This window comes from Neoarius graeffei, chromosome 14 (assembly GCF_027579695.1).
Source record: "Neoarius graeffei isolate fNeoGra1 chromosome 14, fNeoGra1.pri, whole genome shotgun sequence".
NCBI classification, from domain to species: domain Eukaryota; kingdom Metazoa; phylum Chordata; class Actinopteri; order Siluriformes; family Ariidae; genus Neoarius; species Neoarius graeffei.
The window spans coordinates 31585275-31602106 of record NC_083582.1 but is presented as its reverse complement, the minus strand read 5'-3'; the positions used below and the strand labels follow the sequence as shown (position 1 = coordinate 31602106).

General features: G+C 39.5%; 1 protein-coding gene across 1 annotated transcript in view; it reads right to left on the bottom strand.

Moving 5' to 3' along the window:
* The window catches only part of scn4aa (sodium channel, voltage-gated, type IV, alpha, a), an 80111-nt gene extending 63622 nt beyond the window's left edge, over positions 1–16489 (bottom strand). The window contains 10 exon segments of the mRNA XM_060939525.1: positions 5117–5266; positions 5415–5615; positions 6159–6300; positions 6442–6505; positions 8411–8659; positions 8808–8899; positions 11687–11815; positions 11961–12049; positions 15940–16071; positions 16211–16489. Coding sequence (XP_060795508.1) covers positions 5117–5266; positions 5415–5615; positions 6159–6300; positions 6442–6505; positions 8411–8659; positions 8808–8899; positions 11687–11815; positions 11961–12049; positions 15940–16071; positions 16211–16468 — 1506 coding nt within the window. The 5' untranslated portion in view covers positions 16469–16489.
* Positions 16490–16832: the final 343 nt, after the last annotated feature.

The window sequence follows — 16832 nt, the reverse complement described above, 5'->3', positions numbered from 1 at the left end:
GAAAAACTGCTGGGGGCATGTGCGTTTTATTGAAGGTGAAGACCAGCAACTGGGGCAGCTAGTCCTCAGCTCCTACTTCCTGGTTCGCCACAGCCTACTCTATCATCACACTGAATGGCAGGGCTAGGACATCGATCTACTGGTGGTTCCCTGCTCAAAGGTGGATGTGGTGATGTCCCTGGCCTACTCCCACCACTTGGGCATCCACCTGGCAAGCTAGAGCGTCCTGGAGAAGATCAGGGACCAGTTCATATGGCCAGGGATGAACACAGATGTAAAGAACTTCTTCCAGTGCACCGACCCCCGAAGACCTGCTCCTTTCCCGCTCGTGCTGCTTGTGCTGCTCTTGATCATTGACATTACATTCGAGAGAGTGAGCATGGATCTGGTGGGCCCACTTCCTAAGTCTGCCCGGGGCCACAAGCACATCTTGATCATCGCAGACTACAGCACCCAGTACCCTGAGGCAGTTCCCCTGTGGAAGGCTACCTCAAAATACATCACCTAGGAACTGATGTCCTCCTGTGTGGGGCTCCCAAAGGATATGCTCACTGACCAAGGGATGCACTTTGTGTCAAAGCTAATGGCAGATATGTGTCAGCTGTTGCATGTCAGGCAGATTCACATGTTGGTGTACCACCCCCAAACATGTGGGCTGGTTGAGAGGTTTAAACCAGACCCTGAAGCAAATGCTCCGACGAGTGGCAGATGTAGATGGCAGGAACTGGTACCTCCATCTCCCCTACATCCTGTTCATCATCTGGGAGATGTCCCAAGCTTCCAGCAGCTTTACACCCTTCGAGCTGCTGTTTGGGAGAAGGCCCCAGGGTCTGCAGGGCGTGGCCAAGGACACCTAGGAGAAGCCATTCAGCCCTTGCCATTCAAGACAACAACAGAGCATGTGAGGGAGATGCAAGAACACATCAATATAGTGGTCCCCATTGTGCATGAGCACATGCTCACTGCCCAGGCTGAGAAGAGCTGCCAGTACAACCATGTGGCCCAGCCCTGGGAGTTCTGGCCCAGTGATCGCATGCTGCTACTCATCCCCACTGCAAGTTCCTCATGTGGTGGCAGGGTCCATTCATGGCATCTGAGCGTGTTGAAACAGTGAACTACCACCAGCAACTGGGTAAGCGCAAGGAGACCCAAATATGTTAATTTGCTGAAATGCTTGGTCAAGCCCCTCCCTCTGCTCTCAGCCCATGCCCTTGTATCCCCATGTCCTCCAAGGCATGCACTGGTCCAGCTGGGAGAAGAGCTGTCTGGATGACAACACCAAGAGCTGGGAGAGTTGCTGGACCAGTACACAGACATGTTGACAGCAGAACCAGACCAGACCAGACCCACCTGATTCAGTATGATATCTGGACCCCTCTGGGTTAGTGATTCGCCAACACCCCCATCACATTCCAGAGGCCTGCCATTGTGCGATTGAGGAGGAAGTGGCACAAATGTTGTAGATGGGCATCATCAAGGAGTCCACCAGCCCCTGGTCAAGCCCCATCATGGTGAAGTCCAAGCCTGACAGAACTCTGAGACTGTACAGAGACTTCAGGAAACACAACTACATCTCAGACTTCAACAGCTACCCCTGCACAGAGAGGATGATCTGATCAACAGGCTTGGGAGGGCCCGCTTCATCTCCATCTTGGACCTCACTTAGGGCTACTGGAAAGTGGCCAGGATGCCCCAGGCCCTCCCCAAAGCCACCTTCATCACTGCATCAGGCCACTGGCAGGACTGGGTCCTCCTCGTCAGCTTCCATGGGGCACCAGCGACCTTCCCCCAACTCATGGATATTGTGCTGTGCCCCCACCAGGAGTTCACCACCGCATACCTGGATGACATAATCCATTCCTCCACCTGGGCCAGTTACCTGCTACACCTAAAATCCATCCTGGGGGAGCTGAGGAAAGTTGAGCTCACTGCCAATCCCTGGATCCCATCTCAGGCTGACCAAAGCACAGTACTTGGGATACTGCATTGGTTGGGGGCTGATGATGCCATAGGAGAAGAAAGTGGAGGCCATGCAAAGGTACCCCAGCCCACCACCAAGCACCAGGTACATGCATTCTTGGGGCTGGCTGGGTACTATCATAGATTTCTGCTGAATTTCTCCTCTCTAGCCTCTCCCCTCTCAGACCTCATCAAGAAGGAGGAACTGGAGAAAGTGAGGTGGTCCAACCAGGCAGAGCAAGCATTCTAGGCCTTGAAGATGGCCCTCAGCATAACCCCTATCCTCTGAAACCCAGACTTCAGGCTCCCATTCATTATACAGACAGATGCTTCAGAGACGTGACTGGGTGCTCTACTCTCACAGGTCATAGAGGGTGAAGAGCGAGCATCCTATGCTGTACATCAGCCACAAGCTGCTCCCAGCTGAGATGAACTATGCAGCTGTGGAGAGAGAAGCTCTGGCCATCAAGGGGGCAGGAACTGAGTTGAGGTACTATTTGTCTGGTCGTCATTTCATGTTGGTCATCGACCATGCCCCACTTCAGTGGATGGTGGCTGCCAAAGATAACAGTGCTTGAGTTACTTGCTGGTTCTTATCTCTTCAGGACTTCACGTTCCAGGTCCAGATCTGGGACCCAGCACAGGAATGCTGACAGTCTTTCAAGGAGATACAACCTCTGGGTTGAGCCTGGGTGGATGGCAGGCTCAGAGCTAAGGGGAGGAGGATGTGACAGCAGCCCAGGAAAACCACCACCAACACAGTGCACTGCTCCTTGCACAGCTGTTCCTACAGTGCTGAAGAAACAGCAGCACTTCAGCACCATTGTTTTGGACAGCCCGAGACAGTGTGGCTATGGGACAGAGCCAGCTGATTGTGCATGGCTGGTACAGCATAATCTGTGCCTTAATTCACACTCCTCCAGCACCCAGGGGAGTATAAAAAAGCGCTGCAGAAAGCACAGGTGAGTTGGAGTACTCCGGCCAGAGAACTCATATATGCTCTCTCTCTCTCCCCCCCTTTCTCTCTCTCTCACACACTCTCCTTCCCTCGCTGCGTGCAGGAAATTTCATCAATGGGAAAACAAGGATGATGAGCTCGAGCTCCACAGACGTCACACCAGTGATCCATGTTACTGTCGGACCACCACTAGGACACGGCGCAGCCAGCCCCTGCATGCGACCGTGCCCTAAGCCAGTTGGGCTCCCCACCACCTGCACTGACTGCACCACACCTCTTACTACTCCAGCACTTCCCCGTTCCTTAATTTCTATTAAAATTCTGCACGTTTTTGCACTGAAACTTAGGTTGTGTGTCAGTGCTCTCTCACCCTTGCAGCGTGAGTTCTACTATATATAATATTACATTTTAAATCTCTTGCTTTTATACTACAACCCCAATTCCAAAAAAGTTGGGACAAAGTGCAAATTGTAAATAAAAACGGAATGCAATGATGTGTAAGTTTCAAAATTCCATATTTTATTCAGAATAGAACATAGATGACATATCAAATGTTTAAACTGAGAAAATGTATCATTTAAAGAGAAAAATTAGGTGATTTTAAATTTCATGACAACAACACATCTCAAAAAAGTTGGGACAAGGCCATGTTTACCACTGTGAGACATCCCCTTTTCTCTTTACAATAGTCTGTAAACGTCTGGGGACTGAGGAGACAAGTTGCTCAAGTTTAGGGATAGGAATGTTAACCCATTCTTGTCTAATGTAGGATTCTAGTTGCTCAACTGTCTTAGGTCTTTTTTGTCATATCTTCTGTTTTATGATGCACCAAATGTTTTCTATGGGTGAAAGATCTGGACTGCAGGCTGGCCAGTTAAGTACCCGGACACTTCTACGCAGCCATGATGCTGTAATTGATGCAGTATGTGGTTTGGCATTGTCATGTTGGAAAATACAAGGTCTTCCCTGAAAGAGACGTCGTCTGGATGGGAGCATATGTTGCTTTAGAACCTGGATATACCTTTCAGCATTGATGGTGTCTTTCCAGATGTGTAAGCTGCCCATGCCACACGCACTAATGCAACCCCATACCATCAGAGATGCAGGCTTCTGAACTGAGCGCTGATAACAACTTGGGTCGTCCTTCTCCTCTTTAGTCCGAATGACACGGCATCCCTGATTTCCATAAAGAACTTCAAATTTTGATTCGTCTGACCACAGAACAGTTTTCCACTTTGCCACAGTCCATTTTAAATGAGCCTTGGCCCAGAGAAGACGTCTGCGCTTCTGGATCATGTTTAGATACGGCTTCTTCTTTGAACTGTAGAGTTTTAGCTGGCAACGGCGGATGGCACGGTGAATTGTGTTCACTGATAATGTTCTCTGGAAATATTCCTGAGCCCATTTTGTGATTTTCAATATAGAAGCATGCCTGTATGTGATGCAGTGCCGTCTAAGGGCCCGAAGATCATGGGCACCCAGTATGGTTTTCCGGCCTTGACCCTTACGCACAGAGATTCTTCCAGATTCTCTGAATCTTTTGATGATATTATGCACTGTAGATGATATGTTCAAACTCTTTGCAATTTTACACTGTCGAACTCCTTTCTGATATTGCTCCACTATTTGTCGGTGCAGAATTAGGGGATGGTGATCCTCTTCCCATTTTTACTTCTGAGAGCCGCTGCCACTCCAAGATGCTCTTTTTATACCCAGTCATGTTAATGACCTATTGCCAATTGACCTAATGAGTTGCAATTTGGTCCTCCAGCTGTTCCTTTTTTGTACCTTTAACTTTTTCAGCCTCTTATTGCCCCTGTCCCAACTTTTTTGAGATGTGTTGCTGTCATGAAATTTCAAATGAGCCAATATTTGGCATGAAATTTCAAAATGTCTCACTTTCGACATTTGATATGTTATCTATGTTCTATTGTGAATACAATATCAGTTTTTGAGATTTGTAAATTATTGCATTCCGTTTTTATTTACAATTTGTACTTTGTCCCAACGTTTTTGGAATCAGGGTTATACATTGTATTTTAAAATTTTATGAAATAGGCTGCCTAGAAATTCAAGTTAAGCACAACTCTGAAGACAAAAATTGGAATGAAACTTAAGAACATAATTTGCTGACTTAGGTCACCAACTCTGAATACAGCTCAAAGACTGGTACTGAAAGTAACAAAAGCCACACTTTACCTTTACCATAGTTGGGGCTCTATGGATGACTAGACGGGGAATAATCCTACCATTACAATCCTTTATTACATCATCCCCATCATCCGCCATTTCTGACCCTCTGCTCAGAGTTGTCTGACTGGCCAGTGATGCCTTGCTACCAGCTTGCAACTGCAAAAATGAAGAAAAAAAGCAACAATGAACCAATGACAGTTGTTTGTTTGTTTGTTTGTTTGTTTTGTTTGACAGGGAGTGATAGAGAGAGCTCTATGCAGATTTCTGTCATCTATTACATTTAATGATATTGTAGTCACCTGACCTGTTGCTCTTGGTTTTTGAGCTGCTCCAGCAGTCTCTGAAATTCTTCCTCTTTTTCCCGGGCCTCAGCAATTGTGGCCTGATTCTGTTCATCATATGCCATGGCAACTACAGCCAGGATTAGGTTGATGAGGTAGAACGATCCCAGAAATATAACCACCACAAAAAAAAGCATGTAGGTTTTCCCAGCTGCACGGAGGGTCTAAGTAAAATGCAAGGTAGGGTTACATTAATTAATAATAATAATAATAATAATAATAATAATAATAATAATAATAATAAGCAGACAGGACAGGCTTATAATTGCATAAGTAGACTAGGAGTTGCCATGACAGTATGTTTATATTTCCCCATCATTCCACTCTGACAGTATGGAAATATACACTGCAGTCCTGGTGTTTGAAAGATGTTAAACTCTTCTATTTGTTCAAAGGTGACAATAGGCATGAGTAATAATAGAAATTATTTAATTATCATAAAATTAATACCTAATTCATCATTTAATAGAATTTAATCCATTATTTTCTGATCAACAAAATCAGACGTTTCCAGACTCCATCTCTGCCAAAATTAATGCAACCAAAATGTTATTGACAAATTATTACCCATCTAATCTTGCTATCAATTCTGATTAGAGAAACAGGGAAAATGTGATATTTTAATTTATATCATTTTGTGCATTTCAATGATTCCTTCAAGTTTTTTTTTCTATTGTGCAGCCAGCAATAGAAAGTGATTGTGCTACCAGCTGAAAGAGATTCTCCCAGTAGTCCTGAGTCATCAACCTAAAGAGAGCAAGGAAGGCCCAGCCGAAATTGTCGAAGCTGGTGTAGCCGTAATTCGGGTTCCTTCCAGCCTTCATGCACATGTATCCTTCTGGACACTTTCTGTCAAAACAGAGGCAACACTATCTTACTTTCCTGTATATTTTGATTATTTTTGATTTCTGGTAAACAGTAAAACTTTACTGAATAAATAAATTTAGAGAGTTAAATGTTGAAATATCCACAACTGGATAGCAAACTTACCCAGCATCAGAACTGTTGCCACATAGTAAAGCATCTAAGCTACCATCCAGAAAGTACTGATTTTCTGTAAATCAATCAATCAATCAATCAATCAATCAATCAATCAATCAATCAATCAATCAATCAATTCATCTACCCAGTGTTTATGTAAATAAAAGCCCCTGACATCCACAGTACAGTAAGTAAATAAATAAATAAATATTCCATCCAAAGAGGTCACAAGTTAAGGGCCATGTGAGAAAAAGAAACATGGAGGACTGTCACATCCAGAGACTCATCGAATTCTGCCTGGAGCTTGGGCTCCTGCTCTGAGCCAGTGCTACTCTCATTTGTAGACCATTTAAACAAGACAGAAACACTCACACATTCACTCTCATACATTCACACTCTTGCCATTGTTCCTTTTTTCTGTATTATCAGGCTCTGTATTCTGATTGCCTCCTGTTATTGATCTCTGCTTTGTATTATTTACTTCCACCTTTTTTGACTGCCCCACATATATCTGCATCACAGTGTGTTTGACTCATGCCTGAAATTCAGTTTGGATTCATTTGAATAAACCTTGCATTTGTATCCCAAGACTTCAATATACCATGGAACAAGAACAAAGCACAGTAAAAAAATAAAAAATAAAAAAAATAAAAAATCTGTCTTGTTCGCAAGTGAATATGAGGAGATTTACAACATCTTCAGTGTTGGGAGTTACTGTAATCACACTGCATTTGTCTGTAACACAGTAATATAACACATTACTCTTCCTAAATTCAGCAATCACATTACAGTTACTAATAGTGCATGTTTGTGCAACAATTGCCTGACCTCTCATCACATCACTTTAGCGAGAGCTCATGCGGGATTTGGGACAATTTGTTGTGCAAAAGGACAAGAATGTGATTGTAAAGTGTAATTTATGCCTAGGCCAGAAAGAACTATCCTGTTTGGCCCATTGAATGCAGTTCATGTGCCATTAAACATGTTTTTCCTTTTAAATCTGTCATCATGTAATGGTGTTAGGAAGGCCAGTCAACTGTATTATTTATTTTGATTTGTTTATTGATATATTATTTTGAGGCAATTAATATTTGTACTAGGCAGTGTTAGGAAGGCCAACCTTTTTTATACTGTTTTATATATTGATATAGTTTTAGTTTGAGCCATCTAACCTACTGCCAATGCCACCTTCACTGGCCTGCTTGAAAGGCATTCCAGCATTATCTGGACATGCAATTGAGTCATGTTCTTGCTATGACATCTTTTGATGAAGTTCCCTTTGGGCTGGTTTTCATGAACTTTGCTGTCGGTTTTGTGGTACTATATGAAAGAGCATAAAAGAAAGAACTTTTGTATGCCCTCCTCATTAGGATAGAAATATGTTGTGCTGATATGTGGGCATGTACGGTATAACATTTAAAGTTATAGGCTATTATTAACAGGCAATTAAGTGACAATGCATCTCAGGCGATGTTGCAGAGTAACGCAAAAGTCCTGTAATAAGTAGTGTAACAAATTAGTTTCTGCAGAAAGTAAATAAGTAACATAATGCATTAATTAAAAAACTAATGCGTAATGTGTAGCACATTACTTTTTTGACTAATGACCTCAGCGCTGAACACACTGTATTAAAAATATTTCATTGCCAAAATTTCACTGAAGTAATATAGCTAAAAGCAACAACCCACTTCAAATAACCTCATCCTTATTCATTTTTATTACTGATAGTAATAAATCTAATCTACATACCAAGTCAGGCAGACAGTACTAGCTAGCGCATTGTATGAGCTGTTTTTTTTTTTAATCAGTACAAATGTTGCTCCAGCTAGTGCTTTGTCTAAAACGTTTTTTTGAATAAATAAATAAATAAATAAATAAATAAATAAAATAAAATAAACCCCCAAGTGTCAAAGCACCCTAAATAACACAAATCAGGACAACTTTGATAGCCAAATTATTCTATTAAACCATAAGTCACCTTCATTTTCAATGTAGGCTGTGAAGTCAAAAGTGTTGTTGATGAAGGAGGTGTTGTAGGTCAGTGTGGAGTTGTACTCATCCATAGTGCTGTTCGAAATGGGCCAGCGTATACACTTGTGGCGCAGGTTCCCCATGAATAGCTGCAGGCCAATGAGGGCAAACACAGCCAGAGCAAAGTTGGTCAGAATCATCACATCCACCATTTTCTTGACAGACTGGATCAGAGCTCCAACAATAGTTTTCAAGCCTGAGAGAAAGAGAATAAAAACGAGGGAGAGAATGAAAGGGGGGAAATTGGAGAGTAACTTAAAAAATAGGAGTAAAAGAAAGGAGTAAAAAAGGGTAGATTTATGAATGCCATATAATTAAAATTAAGAAAAAAAAATCAAACAGACCAGGAATAACAGTGATTGTTTTCAGAGCTCTGAGCACACGGAACGTCCTAAGCGCTGACACATTGCCGAGGTCAACAAACTCTGTGATGTACCTAAAAGCAGCAGAAAGACAAAAACTTGCTTAATACAAAATTAGGAGTAATGAAATACAATTTAAATATGCACTACATTCCAAAAGTAACTATTATATTCTGTACTGGCTTGGTAATCAGTGAAGACTGAAGTCTCTATACACGTGTGTGTAACCCTGTGAACCACCATTGGCTCAACTATTGTCTTTACTTCTTAAAAAGAAACGAGGTGTTGAAGTGGATGTATGGATCTGTTATATGGACAATGTTTGTGTCCCTTCTTCACCCTACCTGACCTTGACCAATTATATCAGCACAGTTGCAAGAACAATAACATAAAATACAATACAATACATTAAAAAGGTATTAAAAAGTACAAAGTTCGGAAAGTGTGCAGTTTTGGTCCTTGGATTTTTCTTACTGGTTATGTTGTTGCACTGAAATGGGGTTGTTGCTGATGTAAATGATATGTTTTAATGAGTGCTATTTATAGATGTGTCCACCACCTCAGTCAAATGGCAGCATTAGCTGACTGTCATTGAGAAGGTGCCTGAATAGTATAACTGCGCATGAAGCATAAGGAGATCACTTCGCGAACAGCACAAAAGATTGGGTCTGAAATTCCAAAGAGAAATCAAACTCTCCCATGCACAAGTGTGAGATGATGACTCGATAAACTAGTCCACTTTCTTATACTGTATACTGTGCAATTTCAGCAGCAATATCGAACATGTTGTACAGAAAAGACGGTCACATAAATAGAACCATTCTTCATAGTAAAGATCTTTATAGTGGTAATCAGGATTTTTTTTCTGTCCACAAGCATGTTTTATTTACATTTTGCCATTACTGTATTTGAAGCTGTATGATGAGTTTTGTGTAATCCTGTAAAACATATCATGTACATCACTAACAACCCCATTTCAAGCTTCTTGTTTGTGGCTTTTACAGTGGTGCTTGAAAGTTGTGAACCCTTTAGAATTTTCTATAGTTCTGCATAAATAGGACCTAAAACATCATCAAATTTTCACACAAGTCCTAAAAGTACATAAAGAGAACCCAGTTAAACAAATGAGACAAAAAATATTAGACTTGGTCATTTATTTATTGAGGAAAATGATCCAATATTACATATCTGTGAATGGCAAAAGTATGTGAACCTCTAGGATTAGCAGTTCATTTGAAGGTGAAATTAGAGTCAGGTGTTTTCCATCAATGGGATGACAATCAGGTGTGAGTGGGCACCCTGTTTTATTTAAAGAATAGGGATCTATCAAAGTCTGATCTTCACAACACATGTTTGTGGAAGTGTATCATGGCACGAACAAAGGAGATTTCTGAGGACCTCAGAAAAAGCGTCATCAGGCTGGAAAAGGTTACAAAACCATCTCTAAAGAGTTTGGACTCCACCAATCCACAGTCAGACAGATTGTGTACAAATGGAGGAAATTCAAGACCATTGTTATCCTCCCCAGTTGTGGTCGACCAACAAAGATCACTCCAAGAGCAAGGTGTATAATAGTCAGCGAGGTCACAAAGGACCACAGAGTAACTTCTAAGCAACTGAAGGCCTCTCTCACATTGGCTAATGTGAGAGTCATGAGTTCACCATCAGGAGAACACTGAACAACAATGTTGTGCATGACAGGGTTGCAAGGAGAAAGCCACTGCTCTCCAAAAAGAACATTGCTGCTCATCTGCAGTTTGCTAAAGATCACGTGAACAAGCCAGAAGGCTATTGGAAAAATGTTTTGTGGATGGATGAGACCAAAATAGAACTTTTTGGTTTAAATGAGAAGTGTTATGTTTGGAGAAAGGAAAACACTGCATTCCAGCATAAGAACCTTCTCCCATCTGTGAAACATGGTGGTGGTAGTATCATGGTTTGGGCCTGTTTTGCTGCATCTGGGCCAGGATGGCTTGCCATCATTGATGGAACAATGAATTCTGAATTATACCAGCGAATTCTAAAGGAAAATGTCAGGACATCTGTCCATGAACTGAATCTCAAGAGAAGGTGGGTCATGCAGCAAGACAACGACCTTAAGCACACAAGTCGTTCTACCAAAGAATGGTTAAAGAAGAAGAAAGTTAATGTTTTGGAATGGCCAAGTCAAAGTCCTGACCTGAATCCAATCAAAATGTTGTGGAAGGACCTGAAGCGAGCAGTTCATGTGAGGAAACCCACCAACATCCCAGAGTTGAAGCTGTTCTGTATGGAAGAATGGGCTAAAATTCCTCCAAGCCAGTGTGCAGGACTGATCAACAGTTACCGGAAATGTTTAGTTGCAGTTATTGCTGCACAAGGGGATCACACCAGATACTGAAAGCAAAGGTTCACATACTTTTGCCACTCACAGATATGTAATTTTGGATCATTTTCCTCAATAAATAAATGACCAAGTATAATATTTTTGTCTTATTTGTTTAACTGGGTTCTCTTTATCTACTTTTAGGACTTGTGTGAAAATCTGATGATGTTTTAGGTCATATTTATGCAGAAATATATAAAATTCTAAAGGGTTCACAAATTTTCAAGCACCACTGTAGATGAGCACCACAGCAGCTCTGAGATTTGAATGAAAAATTCAAACTGTATCGTATCGTAACCTTATCAGCTGCCTTTGGTTGCAATGGTGACACAACCAACAACTCACAGTTAAAGAATTGTTTGATAATGTGTAATTTTGTCAGCACAATTTTGTTGAAAATTGCACAGCATAATCCCAACTTAACTCCACATTCAATTAAAGAAAAAAAAAAAGCTGAATACAAGCTCACATTGATTTTAACTGATTATATACTTACGCCATGCTAATCACCATGAAATCCAGCCAGTTCCATGGATCACGAAGGAATGTAAAAGAGCCAATACAGAAGCCTCGTGACACCACTTTAATTGATGCCTCAAAAGTATATATACCAGTAAAGACATACCTAAAAACAATTGTAATATTGAAATGATTAGTAAATGTTTAGAAAGTAAATAGTATATATCTAAGGAATTACAAAGGAGGTAAGCTAAGATGAGATGAGAAAATCTATTATTATTATTATTATTATTGAAATATGTTGCACTTACTCCACAGTTTTACTCCAGGCAGGAGGGTTGCTCATCGTCATGAATACACAGTTGGCGAGAATGGTAATCATGATGAACATGCTAAATAACTTAGTAAAGAGTCAAGGAAAAAAAACTCACACATCCAAGACTGAATAAAAACATAATCAAATGTTCAAGTTTTTTTTAACCCTTTCATGCATGAACTATTTAGAATATCATATATGAGAAAAGAAATGGATTTTCAATGTTTGCGAATAGTCTTTGTAAAGAGATGGTGTAACAATATTATGTTGAAGATTACAGAATATTATTTCTAAATATATAGCAATAGTCTTAGCATGCACATAGTTTAGTTTAGGACTGTTGAATCTCACACGCGCAAACAAACAAAAACTAATTTTTAAAAATATCCCATGTGTCCATTGTTGTCTGGCACAAAACATTTTTATTTAACTTTTTTTAATGTAGAAATTTAATAAACATTGAATGTCATATAGTCTAGACAGCTACAGAAACTATGGTAGCAGTCAAAAGTTTGGACACCCTTACTCATTCATAGGTTTTACTGTACTGTGACTTTCTGTATTGTGACTACCATATTTTTTTTAAAACAAAGGGTCGGCTCATACCAAATATTGACCTTGTTTAATTTATTATGGCTTACTGCTGTTTATAGTTTTTTTTTTAAACATTGCATTTCATTATTTTTAAGCCATTTTTGGTCTACAGCAGTTCTTGTCATGTGCCTAAGACTTTTGCAGAGTACATTTTATATATATATCAGGGGTTTTCCTTTCAGATATATATATATATATATATATATATATATATATATATATATATATATATATATATATATATATATATATATGAGTGATTCCACGCTTATGGGTACTGAAATAGGGACATGAACTTATTTTTAAAAATTCACCTAAAACCATTTCTTTTTTTACCATCAGGTCACAAAACATGTAATCTTTAATGAATGATATGTTAAAAGATAACTTTAATTTTCTGAGATGTAATAAAAACATATTTCAAAGTCAGAACGTAACAGAAGTGTTGTGGACATATATATTCTCAATTTTAACAATGTAGAATTACTTTTTGAAACATAGGAAGGTGATGTTTTAGCAAATATAATTAATAAACATGTGTAGTAGAATAAACATACACATTCTTTCAATAAGATTAACATGGTATATAGCTAGATTGTAATTAATTTGTAACAGACGCGAGATGGACAATCGTAACAGAAGTAATGTAACAGACATCATTTTGGAACTCATAGGCTTGACTTTGGCATATAAATATGTTTTTATTACATCTCAGAAAATTAAAGTTATCTTTTAACATATCATTCATTAAAGATTACAAGTTTTGTGACCTGATGGTAAAAAAAAGAAATGGTTTTAGGTGAATTTTTAAAAATAAGTTCATGTCCCCATTTCAGTACCCATAAGCGTGGAATCACTCATATATATATATATATATATATATATATATATATATATATATATATATATATATACAGAGTTTCATTAAATTTTGGCAATGGTGCGGATGACTAAATACTCTCACTATCAGACTTGAGCTGGTCAGCAACATGCAGTGAACTGGCTTTCACGGTCTCGCAACTATGGTCTGCCACTGTTGCAGAGTTGTTTTCTGCTGTTTTCTTTGTGAAAAACTCCATAATTAAGCTGCTACCTGTTTTGCTCACACGTACCTGACTTAAAGGCTACGGCATTTTTGCATAGCTTAGCTATGAATATTAACTGTGAATTGCTCATCCAATCAACGCAGGATACCGCCCACACTCAGCCAATCAGCACAGATTACCCTTCTCTGACATCAGTTGTGAACTTCGGTCAAGTTCAGGGCCATGGGTTTGCATGGACAGTATTGATTACCTGTTCAAAGGCTATAAAACACATGCATGTTGATTCTAGCTTTATAATGTAGGCCTAAATTGCAAGCATCATGATGGTGGTTTAATGGGTTGTGCATGTCACTAAGCATATTGGTCATTAAATTAAGCATCGCAGGGCCACTACACTATGATGCTTTAGGGGAAACCCTGTATATTATACACACACACACACACACACATACACACATATATATATATATATATATATATATATATATATATATATATATATATATATATATATATATACACAGTGGTGCCTGAAAGTTTGTGAACCCTTTAACATTTTCTATATTTCTGCATAAATATCACCTAAAACATTATCAGATTTTCACACAAGTCCTAAAAGTAGATGAAGAGAACCCAGTTAAACAAATGAGACAAAAATATTAGATTTGGTCATTTATTTATTGAGGAAAATAATCCAAAATTACATATCTGTGAGTGGCAAAAGTATGTGAACCTTTGCTTTCAGTATCTGGTGTGATCCCCTTGTGCAGCAATAACTGCAACTAAACATTTCCGGTAACTGTTGATCAGTCCTGCACACCGGCTTGGAGGAATTTTAGCCCATTCTTCCATACAGAACAGCTTCAACTCTGGGATGTTGGTGGGTTTCCTCACATGAACTGCTCGCTTCAGGTCCTTCCACAACATTTTGATTGGATTCAGGTCAGGACTTTGACTTGGCCATTCCAAAACATTAACTTTCTTCTTCTTTAACCATTCTTTGGTAGAACGACTTGTGTGCTTAAGGTCGTTGTCTTGCTGCATGACCCACCTTCTCTTGAGATTCAGTTCATGGACAGATGTCCTGACATTTTCCTTTAGAATTCGCTGGTATAATTCAGAATTCATTGTTCCATCAATGATGGCAAGCCATCCTGGCCCAGATGCAGCAAAACAGGCCCAAACCATGATACTACCACCACCATGTTTCACAGAAGGGATAAGGTTCTTATGCTGGAATGCAGTGTTTTCCTTTCTCCAAACATAACGCTTCTCATTTAAACCAAAAAGTTCTATTTTGGTCTCATCCTTCCACAAAATATTTTTCCAATAGCCTTCTGGCTTGTCCACGTGATCTTTAGCAAACTGCAGACAAGCAGCAATGTTCTTTTTGGAGAGCAGTGGCTTTCTCCTTGAAACCCTGCCATGCACACCATTGTTGTTCAGTGTTCTTCTGATGGTGGACTCATGAACATTAACATTAGCCAATGTGAGAGAGGCCTTCAGTTGCTTAGAAGTTAACCTGGGGTCCTTTGTGACCTCGCCGACTATTACACACCTTGCTCTTGGAGTGATCTTTGTTGGTCGACCACTCCTGGGGAGGGTAATATTGGTCTTGAATTTCCTCCATTTGTACACAATCTGTCTGACTGTGCATTGGTGGAGTCCAAACTCTTTAGAGATGGTTTTGTAACCTTTTCCAGCCTGATGAGCATCATCAACACTTTTTCTGAGGTCCTCAGAAATCTCCTTTGTTTGTGCCATGATACACTTCCACAAACATGTGTTGTGAAGATCAGACTTTGATAGATCCCTGTTCTTTAAATAAAGCAGGGTGCCCACTCACACCTGATTGTCATCCCATTGATTGGAAACACCTGACTCTAATTTCACCTTCAAATTAACTGTTAATACTTAAGGTTCACATACTTTTGCCACTCACAGATATGTAATATTGGATCATTTTCCTTAATAAATAAATGACCAAGTATAATATTTTTGTCTCATTTGTTTAACTGGGTTCTCTTTATCTACTTTTAGGACTTGTGTGAAAATCTGATGTTGTTTTAGGTCATATTTATGCAGAAATATAGAAAATTCTAAAGGGTTCACAAACTTTCAAGCACCACTGTATGTATATATATATATATATATATATATATATATATATATATATATATATACACACACACACACACACACAGTGTATATTATGAAGAACTTTTAATTGACTGTCAATAAGTATGGACCCTACACATGAAAGGGTGATTAACAAATAAATGTATATAGTACAGTATGATTTTTTAAAAAGAAAATATTAGCTAATTGTATGGCGCATTAAGGATATGAATGTATGAGAATTCTAATGGCTGCTCTTCTCATGATGTTAAATGGGCTGATAATGTAACAGGATGGTTCTGCATTAAACCTGTAGATTGTGTTGCCTTTGCTGATTACAATAAATGTCTGAAAAAAATACATCACTAAATGAATAAAAAAAACACTGCTAAAATTTTCATACAGAGAGATACATAGTTATTTTGCAAGTAAATAGAACAATTTCACAGCCCTCTTCCCATGCATAAGAGTTGGTCTTGAAACTGACTTTTTGTGCTTTGTAGAAGGGGTCTATGTCTTCCAGCGGTGTGTTGAGCAGCTCCTCTGGTGGATCTCCATAGATCATGGGCAGAGTCTTCCCTGCCTCCAGGTCACTGCTAGGTGCTGTTGGCTCTGTCTCTGGAGCTACACCCTCTTCTTCCTTCCTGACTTTCTTCTCCTCAATAAGCCTCTCAATCTCCGCCAGTGATTCCGGAGTCAAGCGGTGGAACACTTCGGTGCCTGTGGTAGGGACCATCTTCGCCATCTTCGCATTGCGAAGATACACTATACTACCTCACTGAGGAATCTCTACCCTGAGCTGTCAAGAATAATCCAAAGACAGATTTATCTGCACATTGATAACTGACACTGATGTTTGAGATTAAGAATCATGAAACAAATGAGCAGTGTCTTTTATTATAATCAAACATGAATTACTTCATTACTATATATTTCACTTTATTACTTTATTCATTAAATAATTTCCATCTTGGAAAGGCAACACAAATGGAACAATTCAACAACAGATGCAATCACAAAATACTGAAGATCGTGGTGGTAAGGTGACTAATTCAAAAACGTTTTCTCTTTTTTTTGCCTACTTTAATTGGAACACCTTTAGACCTGTT